Below are 27,554 nucleotides of genomic sequence, written 5' to 3'. Positions count from 1 at the left end.
AATAAATCAAACGGGGAATGCAATATTTCTCGCGTTTTTTTTGCGAGGCAATTATCTTTGAGGCAGGGTCAAGGCAGGGTTGCGCTCTCTTCTTGCATTACAACATATGGCCATATGGTGTTGGCGTGGCCGATGGAGACGCCAGGTACGATGGAGGCGCCACAGAACTGAACGATAAAGTAATAAGAATTAAGGAACATTATTGACTTACTAAACCCAGAGACTGGAGGCACAATTGATGACACTGCTCCGGGAACAGTGTTTGTTGTTTCTGAGTGCCGTGTGCGAATTTACAACAATGTATCGGACAGCGCAGAACTTCATAAATCATGCACCAAACATGCCCTGGAACCATGTCCCGAAGACCGATGCTTTGTACCGGGTCTCGTGATGTGATAACAAACAATTCCTGGGATGCTCGACCGTCTTCACATTTGCTCCTTTTGATCCGTGAACCGAACAATAACCCGAGTATAGGATCGGTATCATGGTCCATTGTTTCTGTTCTGAGGATGAGCTTTACAACGGGCTGCACGGACCGGAATTATTTACCTACCTTTCGAGGAATGTCCTGTGGGTTTTGACAGGTGGGCACAACAATGCACTCGAGTGAGAACTCGATCCGCTCCGTGGTACTCTGCGAAGGGGTGTCCATAGACAGCATTCACAAAGACGTTTCGTGTGTTATAACGTTGATGAAGAGTTTATTTTAATATCTATTGTTTGGTTTGTTCCATTTCATCAACCTCTAAGGATCGCTCCGTCTAACAAACGCGTCAGCTAGCCGTTATTTCACTGTTCAATCACTTATCGATCGGTCGGTTAGATTATTGTTCACACTATTCTTGGGGGAAGGGTCGTCTTATGGTCTATTGGTTGCCATATGTACCGCTTTTAACTGTCCGTTTAGGTTATGTGTTACATCGATATAATTCCGTTCCGCCATCCGGGTTAAGGAACTTGCTTCCTTTTTTTCCCTGGCAAATGGCAATGGCGGTTCGCACTACTTGCGGTCAAGCGGTGGTTGCCGACACATTTGGTGGCGTGTGGGTCCGTGTAGAGAGGAGAAAGCTGGAAGGTGTACCGTTGGCACACTCCACACAACCCCTGGCGAGGACATTCTACGCTAATCGGAGAAGGAGCTCCACAGAGAGCACCGCAACAGTTATTGCGCCAGTGTGAGTGGATTGGGTTTTATAAAAGCATTGCTAATAATACTGACCGGTCCACTGGCGGCATTACTGCCCTGCCCTTGCGCGTGCCCCATATCCCTTGCTTTTATTGTCATACTTTCGCTTAACACATCTAGAGAGGGTAAATGGACTTGAATATTGGATATTTGCCTTCGGTCAAACCGTGCGCCAGCCAATCTTCGCCCCTGCCGTCGTCACAGTCTCGCGCTTCACAAAATAGGACCTCTTGGTCCTCTCTAATTGGCTTCACTATTGGTGATTAACGGAATTTGATGCGGAGCACCAAAGGTTTGTCGCAATTAAAATACAAAAAATATCTCATCTTCACCAACAGCACCACCACCACCGCGGTGTTAGTTTCGGTTTGCTTTAAACAGTTCAACAAGTGCAATTTTTATATAAATATCATGCTTCCTAAATTGGCACCACGCTCGGACTAACTGGTAATAACTTTTTCAATGTAATTGCTAACATTCTTGTCATAAGCGTTCAACAACGTACAGCTTAAACCACTAGTTGCCATCTGCGGGTCGCTAAATTCTCTAAATACCTACTCTTCGTAAAATCTGTGGGTCTTGCACATTTAGGTATTTGATGTGTATTGTCATTGGGTATGCTTTAGGTTTACGTTTACGTTGCCGTTCCGTTGCTCACATGCCGGTCAGCTGACCACTATCCTAATAACCATCGAGAGCCGACAGCAACGATCCGATCCGATTGTGTGGGAATGAAGCGGATACGACATTTGGGATCAGTTAACTACCAATTCTTTCTGAACGGAGCACATTCCACTACTTTCAGCATCAATCGGAAATATAATTTCGGTGTGGAGCGATTAGGAAAACCCAAACTCTACACACATAAACACGCTCCTGTAATAACATTATTGTCCACAGTTCTACTCGGTAATGTCGGTTTCGTATTTTTATGCCACAATTCTAACCTCGGCTAACGGCTACCGGCTGCCCCAAAACCGTGTGTGGGGGCTCTAGGGTTTGTTTTTTCGTTCGTTATCACAGCTAATTCTACCTTACACATTGTGGGTGGGTGTCGCTATGCGGGTGCGTTTGTGGGCCGCAACTCGGGCGGTTGCGCAAAATGGTCGTGTGCGTGCGTTTTCACTAACATGCGAATATTCTACCTTCGGTTCGGTTGTTTACACCAAACATGCCCTACTGTTCTAGCTACTGCCTCTGCAGGCTAAACGCTTGTTTTGTTGTTGTTGATACGATTCTATTCTTGCCAAATGCTCCTCCCGATTCTTGCTACGTGTTTAAAATATTGTTTTGCTCCTCTTCCGTTCCGACATGGTTGACATTGGTTGGCTGATGTAACGGGCGGCCGGCTAATGGGATGTAATCGATTCGAGTAGCAGATAGGCCGCTCAAAAGGCGGTGAAAATTAATTACTCTCCTTATTTTCTCGTACGCTTGACGCATCCATTACAGAAGGTTAACACGGTTGCCTACATCTAGGCGTTTTTCAGTGGATGTCCGGTCCGGCATCGAGAAGATCGAATTGAGATGTTAATACCGAACGGAGAACCTTCGTCCTGGCGAGGAGTGTGGCCTCCTAGCTGCGGAGAGTTCTTGAACAAACATTGCCATTCCTAACCCTTGCCACGGCACCGCCATCACATTCCATCGGTTGGAAGAAATTCAATTTATACGATGCCCTTTCCACGAGCACACTAAACGTAATGAACCCGGCTGCCCCTGCTGGGGCGCCGTAATGAAGTTAAATCGAAGAAGCGCCATAGAGCCACCGTAATCGATAGGCGTTGGGACCACTTTGCCACTGTTGACCTTTCGCAGAAGTCGGAAATATCGTCACGCTCAAATGAGGGGAATCATTGCGAGCGAAGTCCGTGAAGTTGGAAGCAATCATTAAACACTGAGTTAGTGTTGTTTTCGAGAAAATATTTACCAACATTAGTCTAAAATCCGTGCGCAATCCGATTAGTGCCAACACGACTCAACTCGAGCCTAGGGCTATTGCTTCTAACAAAAATGCTCCCCGAGCAGATCACGACCCCGTTGTCGAGGGACATAATTTATGCTAAAATCTATCGATGGCCTCATTAATCAACCAGCAGCTCGCTTTGAACTCGAAGAACCTCTACACCGCGGCTCAGTCAACTTTCTTAGGGTCTATCGAACATTGACAAATGATGGGCCTTCCCGTCTTAATCACTGTTTGTTACTGTGTGCATAAATTATGGGCTCTCTTAATCGATAAAAATGAACGAACCGGGTCGCAAAACGCCATATTTGAGCGATGCTTTCATCTCGCGCAAGACGAACCCTGATGGTTGATGATTAATCGAACCATTTTTCAACCCAACTACAGGACCCCAAACGGGGGCTAATGGTGGAGCTTCGTTTTCGCGAACGACCCCCGAACGGTGGTGTCAATATTTTTGCCAAACCCCGATCCCGACCGACGGCGTTTACGATCCAATTACGGGCAGCGATCTGTTTACAAAAGCGCGTCAGGACTCCCATCTGCGCCATCTGGGCCGAGTGGGCCATAAAACCGCACACCGCGAAATTGTGCGCCTTCAAAAGGCAAAATCTTCCCGAATCCGCAAAAAGGGGCCTCGGTGAAAATCAACAAAAGGCCGCGTCACGCAACGCAACCGTTGCCCAAGAGAGGCAAAAAACTGGCTCCTTGGCCACCTTGGTTTGGGACGGAAACGTCCGCCGTTCCGTCCATTTCGTGGCGCGAAAATCCATTTCGAGCCCGGATGTTGGGTGAAAAAGTTTAACGACCGAATCCGGGGCGTCCATGGCGTCCGTGAGAAGATACGCGAAATGGGGCATTTTTGTGGGAATTCCACGCGGATTTCCCGTCATTCCGGTGGGAGGGTCAGGAACTCGGAAGGCCGGACGGGAAAAATCTGATTTTTTATAATTGACGCCCATTGGGCTCCGGTCGTTTCTTTGAGGCCACACTGTATCATGGCCAATAGTACTAGAGTTAGTACAAAATGCTAAACGTGTAAATAGAAACACTACAAAACCGAAACCAAAATACTTCAAACAAAAGTTCACTTATCTTCGACCCACTTAGGGGTTCGGGTTCTGTGCCGCCTGGCGACGTAAATCCGACCGGATGATGGCGGTTACGACGGAACCGACGAGCAGCATCACGGCCATCGTCACGTTGGCGACGATGTCCCCGTTCGAGTTGAGCAGCTCCGAGTAGAGCATGGTGAAGGTGATGCCAAACACTTGGGCCGCCGCATTCAGTAGCCCCGTCGAGGTGCCTTCCGGTTCCGGGTAGGTCAGCTCGGCCGCAAACTCGAACCCAACCGGCAGATAACCGGTCATGAAGAAGCTAGCGAAGGAAAGCGGGTCACCGTGAGCGTCACGAGCGTTACGAGCGGAGCATCCGAATACGTACCCGAGCAGGGAAGAGGTGACGTACACTACGGCAATGTGGCCAACGGATAAGGTGAACGTGTAGATCCACATACCGATCATGGTGAATACGTAAACGGCCAGCGTAGTTTCCCTGCGAATAGGAAACGTTTCAGTTTGATTTATTTTCCAATAATCCTGAGTGAAGCAAAAGATTTGTTTTTGAACTTCTGTGCCGACTCACTTGAACCGGTGGGTCTTATCGAGGACAACTCCGCAGGCGACCGAGCCGAGCATTCCGGCGAACACGATGCACACTCCGATGCGCCCGGCGTCAACCTCGTGGCCGGGATAGTGTGTAAGGACGATCTGTAACGAGACAGAGAGAGACAGAGAGCGATTGGGGTCGGACCGGAACAGATTGGTAAAGTGGTCCCTTGCTTTGCATAAAATCTCGTTTCATTTACATCGGACCGTTCGTTTTTAATTTATCATTTCATTGTCCTTCTCACAAAAAGGCCAGCAGATGGCGATGTGTCCGTCCCCGTTTTTTGCTACCGGCACACGGTCTCATAACTCGAAACAAGCTCGGCACGGCAGTCCGGGAGTTTTCGTTGGCTGTCACAAAGTTACTTAATTAATGGTGTCGAAAGTTCATCCTCAACAACCCCAGCGGCAGTGCGGAAGAAGCCATTTCGGGTCATTTAGCAGCAACCGGTCCACCGACGGCGATGACGATGATGACAGCGAAGGATCAAGGGTATCAAGGGTCCGCAACGCACGCAACCCGCTCCCTGGGGGAAGGGGTTTCGGTTTGGCCATTACCTGATTGAGGAGCGTCGAGATGGCGTAGAACACGCCGACGTTCATGCCGTACGAGATGAGCAGGAGCACGTAGTTCCGGTTCAGCATCAGCCGTTTGATCGAGTGCAGAAAGGGGGACGATTGCAGTGGGTTCGGAGTTTTCGTCGCTTCCTGAGCCGCTGACGGTGGCGTCGGTGGGGCCGCCTTAAAGACTGACAGAGAGAGAGAGAGAAATTTTCAATTAACAATCATCCCTCGGAAGGGGCCACGCATTCCGGAGCGCGTGAGTTGAACACTTACAGAACAGCACCAAAATAACGAGGAACGTGGTGAAGCCGGCCACGATGTAGAACATCAACCGTAGGTCGTCGCCGATCAGGCTGATGTCGTCATGATTCTCCACCAGCAGCGGTGGGGCCAGAAAACCGACCGCGATTCCAAGCTGCCGGGAAAAAAGGGGGGAGCGAAAAGCTTAGACAGGAACCGGGCGGATGAATAAATTTCACTTTCGGCATTTCGGAAACCCTTCGGCCGGCGGGCAGGGACACTGAATGAGAAGGCACTTTCATTTTGGCTTTTATTTCACGCGGTGCCCTTTAATTTAAAGCCATCATTAGGCAATCGTTTCGCCCAAGGAATGGGCACCGAAGCGGAACACTAACACGTGTTCCTGGTTACACGGGGACGGGGACCGTAGCCGGGATTGATTTACGGTTGAGAAACGCGGCGGCGTGCCGTGTGCATTGTCGCGAGCATAAAGTTCATAAATTATGGCCACCGAGAATAATGTAACGATCGTTAGCGAACCGGTACGATCGTGTGCTGGGCAGCAGCTGGTCACAGCTGGGGTAATGCGGTTTAATTAAACATATTTTAAATTATTCATATACACCGGCCGAGGGGTAACGAGGGGAGCCAGCGCAGCGGGTGACGAGTGGCTCATATTGTTAAAATATTTGATGAATGTTGACCATGACAGCGTCACCGACACACCGGATTATGGACGGCCGAGTGGACCCCAGAGTGTGCCGAGTGATGCACTACGGAATTGACCGTATTTTATTAGGGCTCGCTTGGGGTACCATCAAATCATTCCCATTTCGCTCGGGGACGAAACGCCACCAACGTGTGTAATTTATGTTAATGTAAAAATGCACTACGGAAATTTCCACCGAAACAGACCTCAGTATTTTATCTTGTAAAGGAAGGACTCAACAAGAATCTGTGCCAACCGTTGGCGATTTAATATGCCGCACACGCAGCATGGCCGTGATCTTGAAAACTGAATCTTGCTGAATCTATGAATATTTATTGACCAGTGTCAGTGCGCCAGCACACGGCCTCGGAAGCGAATTACGAAACAATCGCAACGACAACGAAACTTTTCGCCATAAACAAGCGGTGAAAAGCAATAAATCAACTGCTAGCCCCGAGCCACGGCGACGTGCGTAAAACGTGCACCGATCGTCGAGGACACACGTCGGTTTTTGCTGGCCAAGAAATATTTACACGCCCACCGCAGGTGGGTGCAGCGGATTGGAAAACAATTTTTAACCAATCCATTTGGCCCACTTTTTTCAACAACCTGTTCGCGGGAAATGGCTGAGCTTCACGGTGGGCAATAAATAAAATTAACAAACAAAATATAATACGCTCTGTATTAACGGTGCGTTGCGAGTGAAAAGCTCCATCTCCACAAAAGCATAAAATATTTCCTTTTCATCCGCGTCCGTCCATTTTGGGGCGGCGGCCGACGTGGCTCCGGGCTGATAAAGCACCATGCGGCTCCATTACTCCGGCAATCCTTTCGTCAAGCACCTAACGGGACCGACGGCAAAGATCAAAGCACCGCTAGGGCCAATGTTTGGGTTCGGGAGCTTAGGGTGAAACGGTGGCAACGGTTGTGACTGCCACGGTAGTGATAACGCACCGGAACTGGACAAAACATTCATATCCCACCCGAGCGGTGGAAGGAAAAACTCGTGGAAATTGTATGATCCCGTAAAAAAAGATCACTTCAGTTGCGTGCGAATGCGTATTCCGGGACCTGAGCGAACAGGATCCTAGAGTCTGGCCACTCCGAAAAGGGATTGCCATAAATTCCATGCTCACATTCCTGCCGGGGATCGGATTGGCGTGACAGTTTATGAACCGATTGCGTTTCATTGCAACCGGACACGGCAGCGGAGCTAGAAATATGTTTTCACTTGGGCATTTCCTCCCAAGCTCCCAGGAGGCTTAATATTAGTGTCCCAGTGTCCCAGTGTTGTTTGTCCGCACGTGTCCGTTGGGTGTATTAGATCGATGATTTATGGACCGTCTCCGACCGTGTTCCGAACGGCTCGGATCGAGAGGAAAAATGACAACGTTGGCTAAAAGTCTCTCGGCCGTCCGTAGACGCTATTAGTCGGTTCGATTCCTTTCGGGCCAGGTCTTGCCATGGTACTTGCAGCACAGGACCAACCACAGGCTAGTGCCTTGCGTGCCATTCCGAACACTGTTCCTTTCTCCTCCGGGTGCCATTCAGTGGCAAGAAGTAGCTGAGATTGGCTCGAAGACTTGCTCGGACGTCCAACTTTTTAGCCCGGGTGGGAACGTTGGGCTTTTGGAACACGCAAATGCATCCAAATTTACTGCCCATGTAAGCGTAATTTGTTGCAAAAGCATTTCACAAACGGAACTAGCTCATAGTGTGTTTCGGTGCGGTAAGCGGAATCCGGCGGCGCATTGCATTAGCTAAATGGATTTCTGGGCCCGTTGGTCAGCTTGCTTTTAAAGCAGGACCACCACGGGAAGCTGGACGAATGCGGTCCGCTTTCGATCAAAGTGCATTCCTGGGGGCTACTTTTAGCCTTCCTTGGGGTCACAACAAAGGTGCGAAAAAATTGAGTTTAAGTTCGTTTCGGAAAAGAAAGTGCCCTTCCAGCCGGGGCCACTGAGCATTCTGTCAACCGAAAGAGAACTCAATTTTCATGCTCAATAGAGGAGACGCCATTGGGTCGGTCGTCAGACGATCCGTCTTGGGGACCGCCTTGAACGATTGCTTCATTGCTTCGGGCATTATGTCAATCCCGATTAAGGAGGGAAGCGGTCAATCGAGAACTCAATAAAGTGCACGAGCTGACGTAGACGAATCCGGTACCGGCTCCCGGCATTAATTCCCCGGGGTGGAATTCACTTCCCAAAAGGTCCCGGTGCCGCGCGAAACCAATCCGGCGGACGGATGTGACCATTTTGTGACTTCGTAACCAGCGGGCGACCCGTTTCCTATCCGCCGTCAATCCGCATTGCGCACAGATGTAATAAAAAAGCTCCATTGAGTGAACGGTTGGGAGAATCTTGTTAAACTGGCCAGCGATTGCCCTTTCCGGGGGTTCTCACCGAGCCAGGCGATGTCCTAAAGGGCTTCTGTCCGACGTCCCGGCCGGGGACAGATTAGCAATCAAATGAAAAGTGATGGCGGCGCTTAGAAGTCTGACAAAAAATCTGACAACTCAACAGGATTCTAAAGCCCAACAATTCGATTAAATTACAAAACCGAATTTATGTGCAATTGAAAACGTTTCATCGGGCCAGTTCACCCCCAGTTTGTCAATCAATCTCAATAAAAGGAGCTCGAAATCGAACAATGAATTCAGAATGAGGACAGAAACAATTCCAACGACGCGCTGACAGACAGTTTGAAATTACTCACACGTTCGACGAGAGCAGATGCGTTTTTGTTGTTGCCAGAAAGCCAAATGAATACCGTAAAGCTAGAGTTTCCACCGGAGTGTATCATCCTTGAGTTCCTTTCGACGGCCGGCAACGAAATGGGTTCCTCGTGGAACGTGTACAGTTTTCCATTTTCCCGTTTACGCATTCAATGTTTTGAATGAAAGTTGTGTTTTCCTTTCTCTTGAGCAGTTTCGCGATATGCAAACATGGCCTAGGAACTGTTATTTAAAAGAGAAACAACGCGCCGACTGGTGGCTCCGTAAGCTTCAAGCTGATAAAATGCCCATCGGTGCGTCACTTCCGTTGGACCATTTCCATCGTGGTGTTAATGAATCGTCGGCACGATCGGCATCGTCCTCCGGGGACAGACGGCTGTGGTGGTGGTGCTGTTAGCCGCTCGAGCGACTTCTGTGTGGCGTGTCCTTTAGGACCGGCGTGTTAAGGATCCCTGGGGGGGAATCCCATAAAACAAACGAACCACATTCGGTTCGACCTTGAAGCGAACGTCAAAAGCAATGCCATTCAGCGTACGTCTTGTGATAAATCAGTTTTTCCCCGAACGGATCGACTTCTATCGGGTGCTGTAGTGGGACGAAACCAAGGTCCTGGCCCGGCGTGTGCTCCTTACGCATCACCCAGCCGTGACACGACACGAGTGGCGTGAACTTGGGTGATGATTTTCATTTTCCGCTACCTCGTACCGATTAGCTTGGCAATGGAACCGGCAATGGACCGGAATGGAACGCCGAAGTCGGTTTATCTTCTTCGGCAGTGATGCTGAAGCTGCGAATGAATTGCGAATGACGCACCGTATCTTAGCCGTAAGCCACAAAACAAAGCTCCCCCACCGACGGTTGGCCACAATTAGCGTTCGTACGGACGGTCGACGGAAGCAACAACGTGTTCGGCGGGATTAGGTCATTAGTATTCAAGGTGTGGGGCCAGCCAGCATAAAACTGGCTAAGACTGACAACTAACAGGATCATAAAAGGAGCTTTGCACGGGGTTAAAATAATGATAAAAAACAAAAAAGGATGTTGAATAAAATTGCAAAAAAATAACACCGTGTCCCGCAGAAGTGGCAGAAAATGGCGCTCGGATTTGTTTTCCCGGGAGGGAAGCGCTCGCCGCGAGGTGCGCGGAAATCAATTTTCCATCTCCACGGAAGCACGTGCGAATGAAATTGAATTTTGCACCGAAAATCGATTACCGGGCCCGAAAACTAACCACGGAACCACGGATTCTCCGGCGGCAGTGACGATGGAATGACGATGTCTTGCTGGAAGTGCTCAAAGTGCCGACTCGACTCACGAACCGCACTCGCATCGTATGGGCGGATGAATAAATGGATCCCGAAAACCGCGAGATCATCAAATTAGCATAAATGCCATTTGCTGCATCCTGATTTTTGTCCTTCACCGGATAGAGGATAGAACCGCCAGCCCGCGTAACTAATATTCTCGTGTGAGTACGGAAAGATGGAGAGCGCCGTTCGTCCTTGTGAATTCCCGACGATCCTGTCGACAACACAAGCCGTCAGCTGAGCCATAAATTTGTACGACGTCTCACGTTGGCGCTAAGACACTTACGGTGGCAGTAGCGAGTCAGGCGTGCGTTTGATAGCTGACTACTTGCTGGCGGAATACAGTGTCTAGGTGTTTCAATATTCTTAGCATTGCAACCGGTTGCCGAAAGGTTAATCACCAAAGTGCTCTTAACAAACTATTGTGAACACAAAATCCTAGTCAAATAAAGGAAAGTCTTGATTGGCCGATGTTTATAACTCTGGAGCGCAAACACTCGAGGCAGAAGGATCATTATCTGCCCGACGAGCAGCTCTTTGGCCCTCCGGTTCCGTTCTACGGTCAATTTGCTGAACAACTTTTCCACCATTCTCTCTCGTCCTAGATCATGCTATCAGTGGCTGTGGTTCCGTTGAGTCCTTTTCTTTACGGGCACGTCCATTGATAACCTTCATCTCGCGCGTGATCCCGTAACGTGATTTAACATGAGTGCTCCTGTTGTGTTGCTGGCCCTTAGTGGGTTGCCCCACTTTTTTATCACCGATTCTCGAACTTTGTTCGTAATCCTTTCCCTCTGAGCGGTCCTCGAGAGGTCGGACGAATAATGAAAATGAAGCATCTCTCATCGTGAGCTAGTAATCAACAACTTCCGGTCGCAACTTTTTATCGCAGCCTTTACGCTGCCATCCGTGCTGTGGTCCGTTTTGCCGGAGCCGGGAAGTGCTCGGTCACCGAAACAACGACAACGACAAACGGCGAGCAGAAAGGCGGAAACACTATTCCATTTTCGACGCCATTTTCTACACTCCCAGCCTCAGGATCGATGTTGTACAGTTCGTCACGGTTCCTCGGGGAGCCCGGAAGGTAATGAACTCATCAACATTGGAGCGAAACTTTTGTGCAGCGTAATTTTCCGTTCAGCAGCCGGCCAGGCGATAGCATTTTCAGTCGATTGAACCGAATCGCGCTTATGGCGATGTGTCATGATCGTGAGAGGGGCATGAATAAACATAATAAGTAGCATATTAATTGATCTCCGCTCTATCGCACGGGCAGCTAATAATTGGCCACGGTCACAATTTCAAAATAATTACTAGCTGTTCCACATTCGAAAACCCAAAGAGGTCCTCGCAACATGGCTGGCGTTAACCGGAGCAAAACATCCCAATAATGGTCGAACTCCGGAGGAAGCAAAACGAAGTCAATTAGTTTTCGCCTTTGCTCCCGTTTTGTCCGCGAAAGCTTTTAGTCAAACGACTGACTCGGGGTCGGGCTATTTGTTGGCCCAAACTAATAGAATTAAGTCTGCCGAAGCGACCAGTGGAAAGTGGTGCCTCTTTCAAGGGCCCTGGGTTAGAAAGCAATTGATGAAAGAAATGGCTTTTCATGGTCCCATTGTTTGAAGCAATCGCAATTAAAACGGATGCATTCCCGGCAACAATGGAAACAAATTAAATAAATTGTCCCCACACCGGTCCCTTGTCTCCGTTTTCCTCATATTTTTTCAATCATAAAAAGTCGCCACCGAGACCACACTCCGGAGCCCTCGTTTATGTCCTCCCCGTGTAACAGCGGCCTCGACGACGACGATGGGGTTTCCCCCTGTGCCGTTATTGTTGCACTGTGTACGGTGGCCCGAGGTTCGAGATGCCCGAGTGAGCGGTTTTATTTCCGGCGCGGAACAAACTGCAAACTATGACGACAACATGTTGCCCCTCCGTTATTTATGAACCCAAAGTTTTGTTGTTCGATTTAAAGCACACATCAGATGTTTGCGTTTCAGCAAAAAAAAATGCTTCATAACAGCCATTCTATTGGGAAAGAATCGGGAGCCCATGATCCCGGGCCCAGCATAAGCCACGGTGACATTTGTTTTGCTCACCCTCTTTGGTGGTTTTTAGATGACTTTGCCACTGACCACCGAATGAGAGAGAGAGAAAAGCCCCTCAAAACACAGCAGCTAACCAGCTCAGGGACTATGTTATGTGCACAAAGGATCCCATGCAACAGCATTCAAACTGGCCTCGGATGCACTAAACCGGAAAAGGAGACGCACGGTGCCGCGTAGTTACGCAACAAGGATCCCAGCTGCTCGCAATTGCAGCCAGTATTATAGGCCGCCCGTCGGGGCGCTCTTTTGCGTATTTATTTGAAAATAATTTTACATTCTTTTCTACCTTTTCCGAACTGTTTGTGGTTTGTATTCTTTGGATAATATTGCCACCGGAGCCAGGGGATTTGTTTCAGGCACCCGGAGCGGGAGCAACATCGTTTTAGCCGTCGACAATGTGGTCCAAAGTTTAAGCAGACCGTTCGTATGGTAATTGCAATGTGGTGCTAAGAAGCATAATTGCCTTTTTCGCTTGCCTCCCACCACAAAGTGCTTCGGTAAATGCTTTAACAGCTGTCGGGGACCGGGCGCTGCTCCGTGTGCGGTTGGCTCGGGATTTTCGGTGGCGACGCTCGGGCGAAGGAATTCGATTCGAGCCAGGGATACAACACGACGACGCACCATGACGCAAAGTTTTCGGCATCGCGCCCGGCTTAATCGTGAGTAAAGTGCAAGGACTTCCGCCAGTCGTCCGGAACAGATTTATCGTCGTCGGTTCGTCTCCAAAATGGCGGAAATTATCATTCCCTTTTTTTTTTGGTTTGCTCCGCACGTTCTTTGCAAATTTTAATGCGAGTGTCTCTACCAAGCGCGGCTAATGACGACGACGATGATGAGGAGCTAGTGTTTTGGCCCGCTTAGCCAGTGAGCCCGTGAGCAACGGACTGTGACAAAATGGAAAAGTTTATGAGCGAAACCCGGTTTTTTCTGGCGTTAAATTTTGCGACGTTGTCCCCGGGGACTGTCTGTGGTCTTTGAAAGCGCGACTTGAAGTGGAAAGGACTACTCCGCCTACTCACCTGGTTCCCGAATACTCCGATGCTGCAGGCGGACGACACCTGGTCCGGGCCGAACCAGACGGCGGCCACTTTGGCGGGAAGCGACAGAATGAAGACCTGCGAGGCGGCCACTATGGACTGGCCAACGAAGCCGACCCAAAACAGTTCCGGGCTGACGGAAAAACATTTGACCCAGGCTCCCAGGCACGTTCCCAGGACACCGCTGATGGCCGCGATCCGTAGCCCCTGAAAGCGGAATGACAGAAATTGAGAGCAACGATTGCGATAAATAGGTTAGTTACATGAAAAAAACATAATTACTGGCGCAAAAGTGCAACTGTCAAACTGTCAGGTACTGTCAAAGCTGTTTCAACGCCTCCTATGACAGCGAGTACAACTTGTGCGCTAGAAAAAATTGAATGACAAAACTGACAAAAGGTATCTTCAACTTATTCATTAAAAATTCCAACTTTGTGCACTCGAAACTTTATTCCGTTTTGAATGCCTGTTGCATGCTCGGTGCACATGTTCTGCTTCCGCCAGAAGGACACTCAGGCAGACTTCATGCCTCGTTAGGACACTGCTGTCTATTGAATAGAAATCGCCACACAAAAAGCATCACCTTCAATAGCACACAGCCAGAGACGGCCCGGCTAAACGCCTCGGCTCGAGTATCGTGGCCACATCGTAGCGCAATAATTCTACCGCATTACTCTCCGAGCCGGGCGGCGGGACCGATTTTATCTCATTAAAATAAATGAGGAAACATTTTCCGGCACCGATCGCATGACAAGCCTGCGATCTGCCAGCTGGCCACCACTATCTCGGAGCGGCACGGACCGAGTTCTGGAACTTTCGCCTCGCCTTTCGGCGTGGACCACTTTGCTTGGGTGAGATTCGCATTACATGATGCATTTATTTGCATTCGGCATTTCCTTGCAGATAAGGTCCATTGGATCGTTGGAGCATCTAGTCCAGCAACGGTTGTTGGTGGAAAGGAGGAAAAAACTGAAAGCTGACGGTGGCAGATACACAATGCAGATGGCGCAAGCATGGAAACATCGAGTACCGAGTTGCTGATGCTGTACTTCTATCCATATTCCCCCCAACTCTGGTGTCGGTTACTCGTGGCTGAATGCAAATCTGCAATATCGTTGTTTAATGTGCTTCAATTCGAATTTAAATTTCGTAGAATAAACCCTACTCTCTACTTTCGCCCGTAGCCATCCCTAAATTGTGAAATCGTGTCCAACCGAGCTGAGCGAGCTGAGCCGAAAATAGATTGCTTTTATTTTCCGATGCTATTGCCACACGCTATTGCCACGCCTTCGGTGCGGGTTCCATAATTGATTTCGCGAATTTCCGACCCAGCTTCCGCGGTAGCTCCATCAATTACATGGCGTTGGAATCGCGTTTAGGGATACTGGGAACTGATGCAGGAACTAGTTTACGGCCGCACTAGTCCCGAACTCTCCCCTCCGCGGTGAGCTATTTGAATTTAAATAACGAACCCCGTAGCTCGTAGTACGGAGTTAGTGCCCCAAAGTGCGGAGCGTTGTGGTGACATCAAACATTCAGCGCCGACCACAGAATCCGGTGCGCAGATAAGTTGCGAACGGTTCCGATGTTCCGACGGGGATCCGGTCCGATCGACCGGCCGGTGTGTGTGCACTTACCATTTTGTCCAGGATCCAGCTGGCCGGGAAGATGAGCGGAATGTAGAGGATCATAAAAATCATCGACGTCCAGTCGACCCAAGTGCTGGTAATGTCGTAGTATCTGCGTCCGGGGGGCCAGCGAGGAGCATTTGCGGTCGATTACATGATTCCCGGTCGCGCCAGGTGATTCCCGATTCCCGGCAGGCCGGATTGTAATAGTGCGGAAAGAGAAACCACATTCGGCCGCGATAGGCCAATATTAACTTCAGCGAGCAGGAACCGTTCTCTCTCTCCATCACGTCGGAAGTGACACGTCGAGGACCGTGGACCGTGAAGAGGACTTTTAATTAATACCACACCCAACACCCAACCAACCACAAAACCACCACCCGGCAAAGGTCAACCGATCGGTGGGAGGAAGGGCAAACGCATTTAATGCATTCGCAGCCGAACCCTTTGCCGGAGTGTTCCGGGTTTCCCGGAAGTGAGTTTTGCGTACCCAGCCAGCCAGTGGCATGTTAATTGGATCGATTGGCATCGGCTGGAGTGGTGGCCAATCTGTGGAGGGAGGCGGAAAATTGCTTCATAAATCGAATTTCCCCAGCATCGCAGCGGATACGGGGAATGGTCCTAGTGCCGCAGTAAATCTTCCCCTTTCCGGCGCTCTTGGGCGAGTTCGCAAGGTTAACCAAGTGTAGCGCATATCGCCGATGGAGCCACTCTCCGGAAATGGTCCCAGTGATTGTTTGATGTGGTCGATAGCGCTTATGGATTGTTTTCCCTTTGGTTGGACGATGGGCGGCGTCGACGAGTTATGGATTTGACATTTGTGTGGCCCGGGCTATTGCGGAACCGGAGACCTTGAGCCGATTAATTAAATGTTCCTAATCTGATTTAGTTTGTAAGTTTACAAACAGGGTGTGCTTTATGGCAACGAAGGATGAGGGATCCTTTTGGGACCTCTAGCGCCCTGAAATTGATCTTTTAAAAGCTTCAGCAAACACCGATGTTTATCTGCAATATTCTCTTCCAAATATTTTCATAAGCTTCCCTAAGGGTAAACAAATCGAAATTGAGGTCCCATTCTGGCAACATGTGTCCACCACTGTCGGAAGCATCCTCAAGCTCAGGCTCAAGATGAATTCGGGCCCTTCCGGTTGTTGTGCAAATAGAATAAGCCCTCCGGCGTGCTTGCCGATCCTCAGGTTCCCAAGAAGCATCCAACACTCGACAGTTCCACTCAAAGCGGATCCTTGTTTTGTTAAATTTTCTTTTTCCCACCCAAAGAGGGATTTAAAATTCCTTCTCACGTTCGCGCGGCGCTTATCGTTTTCGGTGTGACCTCGCTCGCTCGTTCCGGCATTTTCGGCTCCACCGTGATGGAAGCGCGGGCTGGCTCCTATCAGATCTCTCCAGCCGGCCGGCAGACCGGGGTGCCAGACCTTGCTCACAGACCAACCTGCAGGTTTATCAGATATTGTGTGAAGATCATTTTCACGCTTTTCCGATTTTCTCGCCAATCGTTCGCCAGGTGGGCCGCCCGTTTACGGGTAACTGATGGCCCACGCGCTGACTAAAAGCCTGGACCCGAAAAGAGCAAATAATAAAAGCCAACACTAAAGCCAACGCCATCCAACTCGCAAATGGTCGCTGTCATGGTCGTTTTCGGAAAAGGTAAATCTCGATCTCGAATCTCGTAAATCCGGCTGGTCAATATTGGACGATCTAAGAGATATGATGTAGCTGGGTCGGGTGTGAAAGAATCATCTTCTGGGGTTTTTGGGGCCAGCGAAAAATCGAAACAAAAAAAGTCCTCGTTCTTCACGGTCTTCACGGTTCCACGGAAAGGATCACCTACCGCTGCACGATGTTGGCAATGATGCTGTACTGGATCCACTGGAGCGCGTTCGAGGCGGAATACATCACGAAGAGGGCCAGCACCAGCCAGCGCCGTTTGTAGACCCGGAATTCACCTGCGAATGGAAGTGGACCTTGCCTTGAAGGAATTGCTTTTCTCGCGGCCCACCGAATGATGATGCAGCCTATGATCGATCCACTCCACAAGTGGCGCGGATGCTGTTATTCTTTGATAATCTCTTGCCGTCCAACGAATTTAATTAAAAATTCTTCTCAGCAACACAAACCATAAATAAAACTATGTTTTCTGCCCACCCTCGTCGGCGAAAAAAGTCTACAAAACTCATCCACTCGGCACAAAGAATGCTCAACTTTCGAGCTCCGGCCACGTTCTTACCGGCTGGCAGGGCGGGCTTGTCGAGTGTCGCACTCGAACCGTTGGTCGCGGGCGGTTTGATCAAGTCCGATGACTTGCTGCCGGGCATGTAAGCGTCGGCCACGACCGTCACTTCCGGCACGTTGGAGTGTTTCAGATCCATGGCTAGCGGGGCGCTGGGACGACGATGATGGTTCCGTTCTTTCTGTTCCGATCCGTGCGCCGGCCGCGGGTCCTTAAATCGGATGAGACGTGGCTTTGCAACTTCTTGTGCTTCGTGCTTTTGTGTGCCGAGTCAGGAGACAGGATAGTTATCGTTCAGCGGCACGGCTCAGTTAGTAGTTTTCTCTTCAGCCCAAGAGTTATCGACCGCCGGGCGCAGCATCAGCAGCAGTAGCGATAGTTACAGCGAGCAATGGTAAAAACGTTGGTAAGGTACTGGATTTATTGTCATGTTACTTCACTCGTTCACCCAAGTTCTACCGGCATCTCTTCGTTCCGTTTTTCAGTCTCGGTTCGTTTCAAATTCCGTTGTCGCGTGCCGAGGACGCGAGCAGCCGTACCAGGCCCGTGTGTGTGCCAAGGTTGCTTATTAATAATGAAATAAATCGATTGATTTGTTTCGCAAGGCCCTGCGAGATGCTAATCTTCCGACCGGCCGGATTTCGCGGTGGCCGTGGTACTATTTCCGGAAAGTGCACCCTCGTTCGGAAGCAAAATGGCCAGCCAGTGAAGGGGTGAAACGTGCGATAATGGAATTTCCGTCCCCTTCGAGGGAGTGTGTGCTGTCGTACGGTTCGGCAGGACCCTCGGCTGATGGCGCAGGCTGTGAAGGAGAGAGAAGAAAATAAGCATTTATTCGCCAGTTTGCCCAACAATCCGGCCATGTTTTTCGTGGCACCGGTTGAATTTATGCGAAACAAGCGCGGCCGAAGGGTTAAGAAAATAGCGAAAGACGGCCGATAATACGTGGTAGCGGTTGGTGGAACTTAAAAGCCCTTCAGCAACGGACAACTTTGTAGCAGGGGAAATTCTGTATATTTTCACAGCATGTAAGTGGCTTGCCGAAAGGGCATAAAAAACCTTGCGACTTTACTCTTATATGTTGGCATTGGCCTGAGGCCGTTGTGATTAAAAACTCTACACTGATCTTCTTTCTATCCACCACTTTCTTGTACCCAAAAGACGGTGCATCGAGCGGAAAACGATGCCTTCGTTACCCACGCGAAAAGGCTCCACTGAAATCAGGAACACAAAGCGGCTTCGAATGCAACGGATGCTCCGCCGAAGCCACACTCTTTTATGCCACCGAGCACACAGCAGGACCGTGACTTTATGTTCCGCACTATCTGAGAAGATCCAGCACGTAAAATGACGCGGTAGTTTAAGTTACACTTACACTGTCCTTATAACTTACGAGCGCCCGGTCTTCCGGCGGCGGACGGAAGCAAAGGGCGAACCCATGTAGGGGCGGCCAAAAGTGAACACGACGTTGATAGCGACAAAGTGCCTTGGAAGAAATTTTCGGCAGTTTCCGGATCCCGTTACAGTGGGAAAACTTTACCCCTCGCCGTGCCGGTTCCGGTGACAAAATCGCGATCGCAAGCCTGACCGCCCCAGCGGTCATTACGGACGGAGCGGGTAATTTGAACAATCGTATCACGTCTCAGGGAGTTGCAATTGCTTCCACGTGACTCGCTTCCCAAGCGCCAGGCTCGCGTTTACTGGTGCGAAAGAAAAATTGGGACGTTACATCAGGAACACTCGGTTCGGTCGTCATAATTAAGGTGACCGATGTAACGCTTCCTTGACAGCAAAAATTATTGGGTAAAGTCCTCTCTCTCTCTCGGTGTCTTCTGTTACGAAGAGCTGTTGAGGCTGGTCAAGTGGCCGGCAAGAGAGGTCGTACATCTTACCAAACACTAACACGTTCTTTCTTCTGGATCTGGAGCATTTAGCTTCGCAAATCCACTGGAAACTTATGTTATCGCGTACGGCGATTCGTAAACACACTAATAAAGGCAATAAAACTTTTTCAATATCTACGCAAATAGAACCCAAAGTCCCCTTTAAAGTGGTTTCCGCCGTGATTTTTTATGACACCCCATTGCTGGAACGCTTTTCCGCCGTCGCAGGAAGTTCTTCGATTGCTTTCCGCTCAGCTAGCGATTTCTCGGGATGCTGGATGCCTTTGGCCAACGGGATAACAAAGAGAACTGTCTCAGACAGTGGCGGCGTAGTGCAGGAAAAATATGAGCATGTTCAAAACACCGGACGTTTGTTGGCACAGCAGCCTTGGATTGAAAGTTGAAAGAACACAGTTTCAAAGTCATGGCTGACTCGAATGTTAAACAGTCGGTTCGAAAGTAAAACAACGCACAACATTGTCACACCGGCACTCAACAAACCGGTCACGAACTGTCGTTCGAATCCGGTGTGTGATGTCAATGAAGGTTGTACATCAATTAAACGTTTATAAGCCTCGCAGATGGTAGATAAGGGCGCGATAAAGGCGTTCCCGACGTCTGCCAGACGTCGCTGATAAACAACGCAGCGAGAGAGCGGCCCGGTCATAAAATCCCGCCTGGGGGAAGTCTTCTCCGAACGCTTACTTTTTCGTTGGAAACAGAGACGCTTCCGTATTTTAAGGCAACAAACTAGGCAATTCCGAATGTCGTTCTTCGCCGGACTCAAGGAAATCGCCGAAAGCGTTCTCGAAAGCTCGCCTTCGGAATAAATGTAATCCGCAGTTGCCACAATGGAACGGTCCTTCTCTGGCCGGATTTCAGTTGGCTCTAACTCTTCAGCGTTATCCTCGAACACGATCTAACGGCTAGAAGCTTTTGAGTCGTTTCGACCGTGGGACCAATCTGCCGGATGAGCTGTTTGTATTCGTTGTTGGTTAAAATTTCAATAACGACACAAAGTGCCCCAGGGGCGACAGAAAGTGTTCCTTGTTAAGAGAGGTTTTTTTTTCTTCTTTCGAATGCCATAATTCTTCCAAGATGCATTCAAGCGTTTATGGCGCGCCGCGTAATGAATGAAGAACCGTCTCAAGAAATTCGCGTCGTCCGGGAGTACCGTCGGCTAAATCGGTTCTCTCGCGTTAAGGCATCGTTGGAAGCAACATGCTTTATTTTGCCTCCTAACAATCCGCTCCGCCTGACTTGGCTCATATTAGCACAGGGAATGATTTGTGTTTATGTTATTGCCAGTAGCCCACACAATCCGCCACTCGAGCCGCCTAGAGAAGCGGAAGAGAGAGAGAGAGCAGAAAGAATGCCGGTTTCCCTTGACATAGTTTTGTCGCAAGTTGAAGGACCTAACCGCACGTCGTCCCCAGATCGGCTACACACTGGCCAAACAGCCTTCTAAAAGCTACTTCCCGTTGCGTTCTACTGTCCCCATGGCGAATGCTTTTGATCTTCCCGGATGTTTGTTCATTCACTTTTCGCTACTACTTGCCCAGCCAGTTCCTGTGTCTAAAGAATCGGTTATTTCTTGTTGCTTGGAGCCATTATCGAGATTTATTTCTTCGCCGGGGACCGAAAGATTCACGGTCAATCATTTAAATAAATTGAAAGCATGCGAAGAGCACGATTTGCTGATCACTGCGGATTCATGTGGATTCTCGGTCAACCTTGATCAAGTAAACATTTTAAATTAAGACAACAAATTATTCTGTCCTACGGTTGGATTAATGATCGAGCACTCTTAATTAGGTTTCATCGGTAATGACCTCGATTATTTCCATGGTTCTCGGTTGGTTTCCCTCGTTCGCAAAGGCAAACCGCAAACGAAATGATAAATAATGGAAAAATAAAGAAATGGTGAAGACACAGCAATCAACTATGAAATCAAGTTTTGCTGTCCCTCAGGAAATAAGTAGCGCCGAGGTGAATTACGTTCCATTTTTCTTGCCGTTCTTCATAACCATTCGCTGGCCGTTCGAGATGTTCGGCAACTTTTCTCATTTCCTCGCTCGCAGCGACAACTACCTTTAGAGTCCTGGCGGAGATATTGGAAGATTTATTTACGTCGATCTTCAGCTTCTATAGTTACTGTGACGGAGAACTTTTCCTCGTCTTCGGTGAAGCTTCTCGGCGCTGGTAACGAGCCATAAATGGAGTTGTAATGCTGAAACGTTGAAAAATGTCAATGAAAGCCCTCCATTAGTAGTGCTGGCTGCATTCAGCATTACGAGCCATTCTGAAGATAGTAATTGATTTACGCTTTGTGCTAGTTTGCGTAAATTGCGCTCTTGTTGTTTTTACAGTCCTTTGAAGTGAAAGTTACATTTTTCATTCCCATTCGAAAACCGGGGAATTCCCATTGGGAAACGGGGAAAATGCTGCTATTCGATTACAGAGCCATTTACTCGGTAATTATTGTGCCTTAATAGAGTTTCGGGCGCGCTTGTTGCGTTCGGCCATCGCAAACGTTTCATCGAACGACAAAGGGAGTGTAATCCATTAAATCCCGATGTGAACGCAATTCTTTTGAACAAAAATCGTTGGAAAAGGATCCATTCGGATTGGAGCTGCGTATACGCCGTGTAAGCTGCATGAACATGCAATACAAACAGGACGATAACAATCTTTCGTCAATCCAGGATGATTATCACTTATTTTTAAAATAATAATCTGCCTAAAGGCTTATTTTTGGGCACCCCAAAGATGCTGCCCGGGTTAGCAAAACCCAAGCTTCATAATAGGAAAATATGGCGTAATCCTCTTTCGGTTGAGAAGCGGTGCGATATTTAAAAATGTAAATGAAATTCAAATGTTAATAGGAAAATTTAATTGGAACCGAGCGCCCAAATTGTGGGTTGGATAATCTCCAACTTTGGGCAACCGGCGCCTCATTTCGAAGCGCCTAATCCACCCGTGGCCCCGCGCTTAGTTGTTGACCCCCGGCAGTGATGGTTTTGAACGTTTTCGGATTGTGTGTAAAATTCGTTATTAAATTACTAACTTCACCAAACAAACGGTAAGCTTAATTTGACGTGCTTCAAGTTTATTTGACCACTCGATCTAAAAAGCAAGTGTCCTCTCGAGCGGCCCATCGTGGAGAATGTTCGTGACCGACGCTTGAAGGGCCACCTTCCACTTGAGGAGTGACAATTTAACACAGGACGGGCGCTCGAAATTGATGGCCCAGGATGAAACTGTCATAAAAAGATCCCCCCCGCCACCACCGGGGCAGCTCCTGTGAAGCACCCACAGCGGACAGCGGAAATGGAACAAAAATTAATACCCGTCCATCGCGGCGTGGACAGGCTTCAAGGCGTCGACAAGCGACCATCAACGACGGCTTGCCCGGGGCTTTGTTTTCCGTTCCGTGCTCCGAAACGAATATTTGTTGCCGTCTTTCTACACAAATCATGCCTTCCGCGGGAAATGGAAATGATTTTTCTCCCCACCTGCGCGACCTGCTCCCGGGTTGGTTCCGTTTCCATAAGGACAACCTGTCCATTGAAGGACACCGCCATCCGGTGAGCAATATCGGACTAAGGCAACCCCCTGGAGTGGTGACGTAAAGAAAGCTAATAAAATACGCCAAATTGTGTGTTGTCAGCCAATTCGAACAACGAATGAAATACGTCAAAACGGAACTACTAAGCGTCAGATCGGGCGGCAGAAGTAGGGCAGTGATCAAACATTATTTCCTGCCCGAGCACGGTACTTGTCGGTAATAGCTGTTGACCCAACTCACGCAGTGACCCGCACGCCATCCTCTCGAATTGGTGTCTCTTTCGTCCTGCAAATTGGCAATTGGCCTCCACAGGGCCATTGCTTACCTTGAGATGAAAAACGATCATTTATCGAGTGAGTAATTATTGCGCCATTGCTTCCGACAGGGAAAGCTGCGGGACTACGGAAACGATAGAGCACGGCCAGCCACCAGGGCTCGGGTAGTAAAGCGTGGCAGTAAACTTTTCCAACGGCCCCAGAAGTCGAGCCATGCGAAGTGATAAATGTGCAAACATTTCGTAATCGTAAATTCATTTCAGGTGATAAAAATACTTTTACACCATTATTTATGGGCTGAGCCAAGCCGAAGCCGCACAACCAACTGTGGCCCGTGGCTGCCGGAACTCATTTGTGGGGAAGGACGAATTCAAGGACACTGTCAAGAGCATCTTCCGGCACTCCGGGAGCCTCCGTACGGTGGAAGCCACGAAACTGTCTCAATTACAGCCCAGTCCTCCGGCTGGTCCCTTTCATTCAAGGTGAGACTCTGCGGCCGAGACGCTGGCCTCCCGGTGGCGATCAGGCGTGGGATAGGGGTGCCCCATAAACTAGTCTGATTATGGTACGGCGATTATCTCTCTCGGCTACGTAATCCAGCGAATTGAATTCAATTGGTGCCGCTCCATTTGTTTGCCACCCTCGGTGGTCTTGGTCTATGGCTCTATCGCATGAGGGTGCGATTGTGGCCAGCGCCAGTAGGAAACCAGAACGTATCATAGCTAACCCTCTTTTTGCACTGCTTGATTTTATGCTCTAAAACTGGCTATTATCGAACAATCCGTTGACCGGATCGTCTCATTTTCTTCCACCTTTAAAAACTTATTCAAGGGAAGGTATTCTGTTCTGCCTTCCCTTGTACCAGCATCAACAACCGACTTCCGAGTGCATGTCATTAAACGGATTGTATCGAATCAGACCAAAACCGCTGGGGCTCTGGCTATCTGGCTCATGTTACCGCCTGTCGCATCATAATGATGTCAAACTGCTTGCACCAGCAGTGCACCGTTCGCGTGTGCATCGATGATTGACGCTGATGAGCAGCTGATGGCACACGGCAACAAAATTGCATCCCATCAGCGTCTATCGAGCGATCGATCGCGGTGATTACGGCGACGGGATTCTAGTAGTTTGCACGCCACCACAGTGGCCCAGTGGCAGCCAGAAATGGCTGCAGGAAAAAGAAAATATACGACAGCTTCGTCTCTAACGCTGAGACTGTGCATTATAATGCTACCGCCGCTGAACACGTCTCTTCACTTTGTTTCGTTCACCGAAGATAACGAAACAAATCAGGCACGTGTCAACCGTGGCACGGTTCTGCTCTCTGAAGGATTTATTTTTAAACGTGAAAATCGATTACCGACACTGGATTTTGGTCACAGAAAACGCGCGAGACAAGAAGAATCGGCATCGAGTGAAAGAATCAGCATCCATCCAGAGGTTTGTACCCGAAGTACGATCGATGGCGACAAAAATCGAATCGAATCCTCGCATTCTCGTGATTCGATCTTGGAAATGCCGCTCGTTTGACGCTATGCAGGAGCATCGGTTCACCGAGTGATTAAAAATAGAAACGAAACGGCATCGGATCCCGAAAAATGGGACAAAGCCTTCTGGTGATTTATTCATTAAATTCCACGCCCGTTTCCGGGTGCAGCCCAAATACGAATTTTCAGCTTTTCAGCTGGGAATGGCAATGTTTTAGTATTTTGTTTGCCAAATAGCGTACAATGTTTGGTCAACAAATTAACACCCGTAGCGGTAAACTAGCGTAGAGCCAAAAAAAGGTAAACATTTTTACTTCGTTTGTTCACTTGAAAAAAATATATCACCGACACGGGTTACAGTTCCTTTTGTATGCGTGTAACGTGTGCTCATATTCGTAACCAGCAAAACAAAGGCCCCTTCGCAGGGTCTCATCGTAGGGTGAACCCGTACACCTAGGTTGCTCAAAAATCACCGACATACGATCGTGGCATCAGATTACCGCTTCTGCCTATTACTACAATCTACAACCTCCACTGTACGTTGGGACACGTTGCGACTTACTTCAACTGGTCGTGGAGTTCCCAAACATTTTAAATGCGCGATCGTACAGCGTGACTCAACGGGGACAGCACCATACACTCTCGCGGAGTGGCGCTCGGAGTTTGAAAACAAGCACTTCGCAGTGCGATCGACACACTCGCACACCGAGGGCTCACATCCGAGGGCTAATCAGTATTGGCGGCAAGGCCAAAGAGACGATGTTGGCGTCGACAGCACAGCTGACTGGGAATTGCGGAATCATTCGATTTCGATACTGCCGCTTATCAGTAACTACCGACTAGCTAGATAGCTAGATTAATTCCGGCTGGCACGGCAATCACGCGATCCCTTCCTCCCTCAGGGGTGGTACTTCGTTCAACAACTTCAACGCACTTTCGATTGATAATAATATTATCGCCGCACTTTCGAGCGCGAGCGTTGGCCTTTCAACGGGGTTTCCAAGGCAATGGAACACTTGCGTCACTGGTCACGGTCGGGCATTTGTGGAAGAACTCCGCGTTTGAAGATCAGTGATCGTCAGTGATCGGTGCAACACTAAAACCAGCGCACTCCTTACTGAAAAATGAAACACAAATTAGGCTGCAATCTAAGAGTATCACTTTCGACACATCACACAAAACAAATTCACTCTTCAAAGGATGCCCCACTACCAATACAAGGTCCTCGTTCCACTTGCAGCTTGCCGTTCGCAAACGGTGTCAACCCCGTCCGACAGCTGGCCAGAGCAGCGCAGTGTGTTGATAGTAACGAACGCACGTGTTCGTCCGTTAACCGCTTCGAGGCAAGTGCCGTACACGACGCAAACCCGGAGCTTCCGAGCCTTCGGTGATCCGGTTGGTGACCCTCGCGAGGGGAATTCCTACCAACTGCTAGTACGGTGCTGCTGCAATGAAGTGCTCGGCTGCTGAACCGCGCCGGTCGGAGGCCCACAGTAGAATGGTGATATGCAACCCCATGCTTCGTTCTTATCACACGAAAATGCGCGATTTGTTCTAAAACGGTGCTCTCGCCATATTCGCGAAGTACCATGCTCACTCTCAACTCACTTCGGGTTGTCCATTCACAACCGGCTATCCAGTGGCCTCGGTGGGATATGCGTGGATCCATCGACTGGATTCAGAGGGGAGACCCATTTCGAGGCAAAAGATAAATCCTTTCGACAACAGAGATTACGTTGTTGAATAAATCCAACTCTGACAGATAAAACACGTTTTCACCCTTAGGCTGGGGACTTTTTAGCCCATGTGTTAGCTCCTAACCGGAAAGCTCTCCTCACAAGCCCAACAGCATCTCACTACGGTGTTCTCACGCGATGAGCACGAATGTTTATTGTTTATTTCCGGCCCTTTTCTTTATAAAACGCCTAAAAGTAGGCAATACTTTACATTCTTTTCAAACTCAACACATTTGTTTCGAACGGAGCGCACAGGAATCAACAAAGGAAACAGGAAACGAAAATACGGTCAACAAAATTCACTGAACACACGTAATAACGAGGGACGAGTCTGTCAGTGGTTCTCTCACGGTAAACCCGCGGGCTTCGGATTGGTCCTTGCGCAGTACACGCCAGCCTCCGGAGCTACCGTAAGACAAACTGTGTTGAATCGCGTTCGGCTCGGGCGACGGACGGACGGGCGGGCTGGTACGGGTTGCTCACGCCGTTTGCCCATCACGTGCTCTTTCGTGCCCAGGACCTCTCACACCGTACGGGCTACGATGCTGCGAGCGCTCTGGAACTCTGGACCGAAAGGGATTAAATCGCAACAGGGTTCGGGACCGAGGTTACCATGGTTGTACGGTTTTAATCGACTTTTTCTCCCCGCCTCCCCCCGGGGGCCGGAACTGGCTGTGCTAAAAATAAATGAATAAAGCCGTGCCGCCGGTGCGACTCGATCCTGTTCGCCTGGCTCCAGACGGAGCGAAGTTGGTAAAAATTTTCCCACACAAATCGAACAGCATGACGCCACGGCGGAATCACAACGGGAGAGAGGCCAGTGTGGGTATTTGTTGTTGTAAAGGGATGCTTGCTTTCACTGAATTGATTATATGCTCAAGGGCACGGTGTCCTGCTGGGTCTTTGAGGACGATGCTGCTGACGTCACGAATCCGTCGATGGTTTACGCTGTCGTTGTTGTTGGTTGTTCTTTTTATGCAAATACAGCACAATTATGTTGATAGGCAAATATTGGAAACAAACTACATGCAAATATTTATACAACCTTCTGAAGCATCGAATCCAGCATCGGAACAGATGAGAAATGTAACACTGGGGGGGCTTCTGTGTGTCCCCAGAGATATATGGATGTCATAAATCTCACCAACGCCAGTTACACAGTACAAGTCGGATAAGGAAGTAGCATCACAAAATGGAAA

The 27,554-nt window shown here is 49.1% G+C and overlaps 1 protein-coding gene across 1 annotated transcript; it reads right to left on the bottom strand.

Annotated features, from left to right (window-relative positions):
- Positions 1-697: 697 nt before the first annotated feature.
- Positions 698-25,897, bottom strand: LOC131206137 (heme transporter FLVCR2). The gene is made up of 11 exons (XM_058198563.1): positions 25,832-25,897; positions 25,182-25,736; positions 17,401-18,205; positions 17,005-17,119; positions 15,165-15,267; positions 13,510-13,734; positions 5,660-5,801; positions 5,381-5,571; positions 4,800-4,924; positions 4,599-4,709; positions 698-4,532 (listed from the first exon to the last, which is right to left on the bottom strand). The coding sequence occupies exons 3-11, from the start codon at positions 17,540-17,542 to the stop codon at positions 4,262-4,264; spliced, it is 1,425 nt and encodes a 474-aa protein (XP_058054546.1). The 5' UTR covers positions 17,543-18,205; positions 25,182-25,736; positions 25,832-25,897; the 3' UTR covers positions 698-4,261.
- Positions 25,898-27,554: the final 1,657 nt, after the last annotated feature.

This window comes from Anopheles bellator, chromosome 1 (genome assembly GCF_943735745.2).
Source record: "Anopheles bellator chromosome 1, idAnoBellAS_SP24_06.2, whole genome shotgun sequence".
In the NCBI taxonomy this organism is placed as follows: Eukaryota; Metazoa; Arthropoda; class Insecta; order Diptera; family Culicidae; genus Anopheles; species Anopheles bellator.
This window is presented reverse-complemented; position numbering and strand designations above follow the sequence as displayed.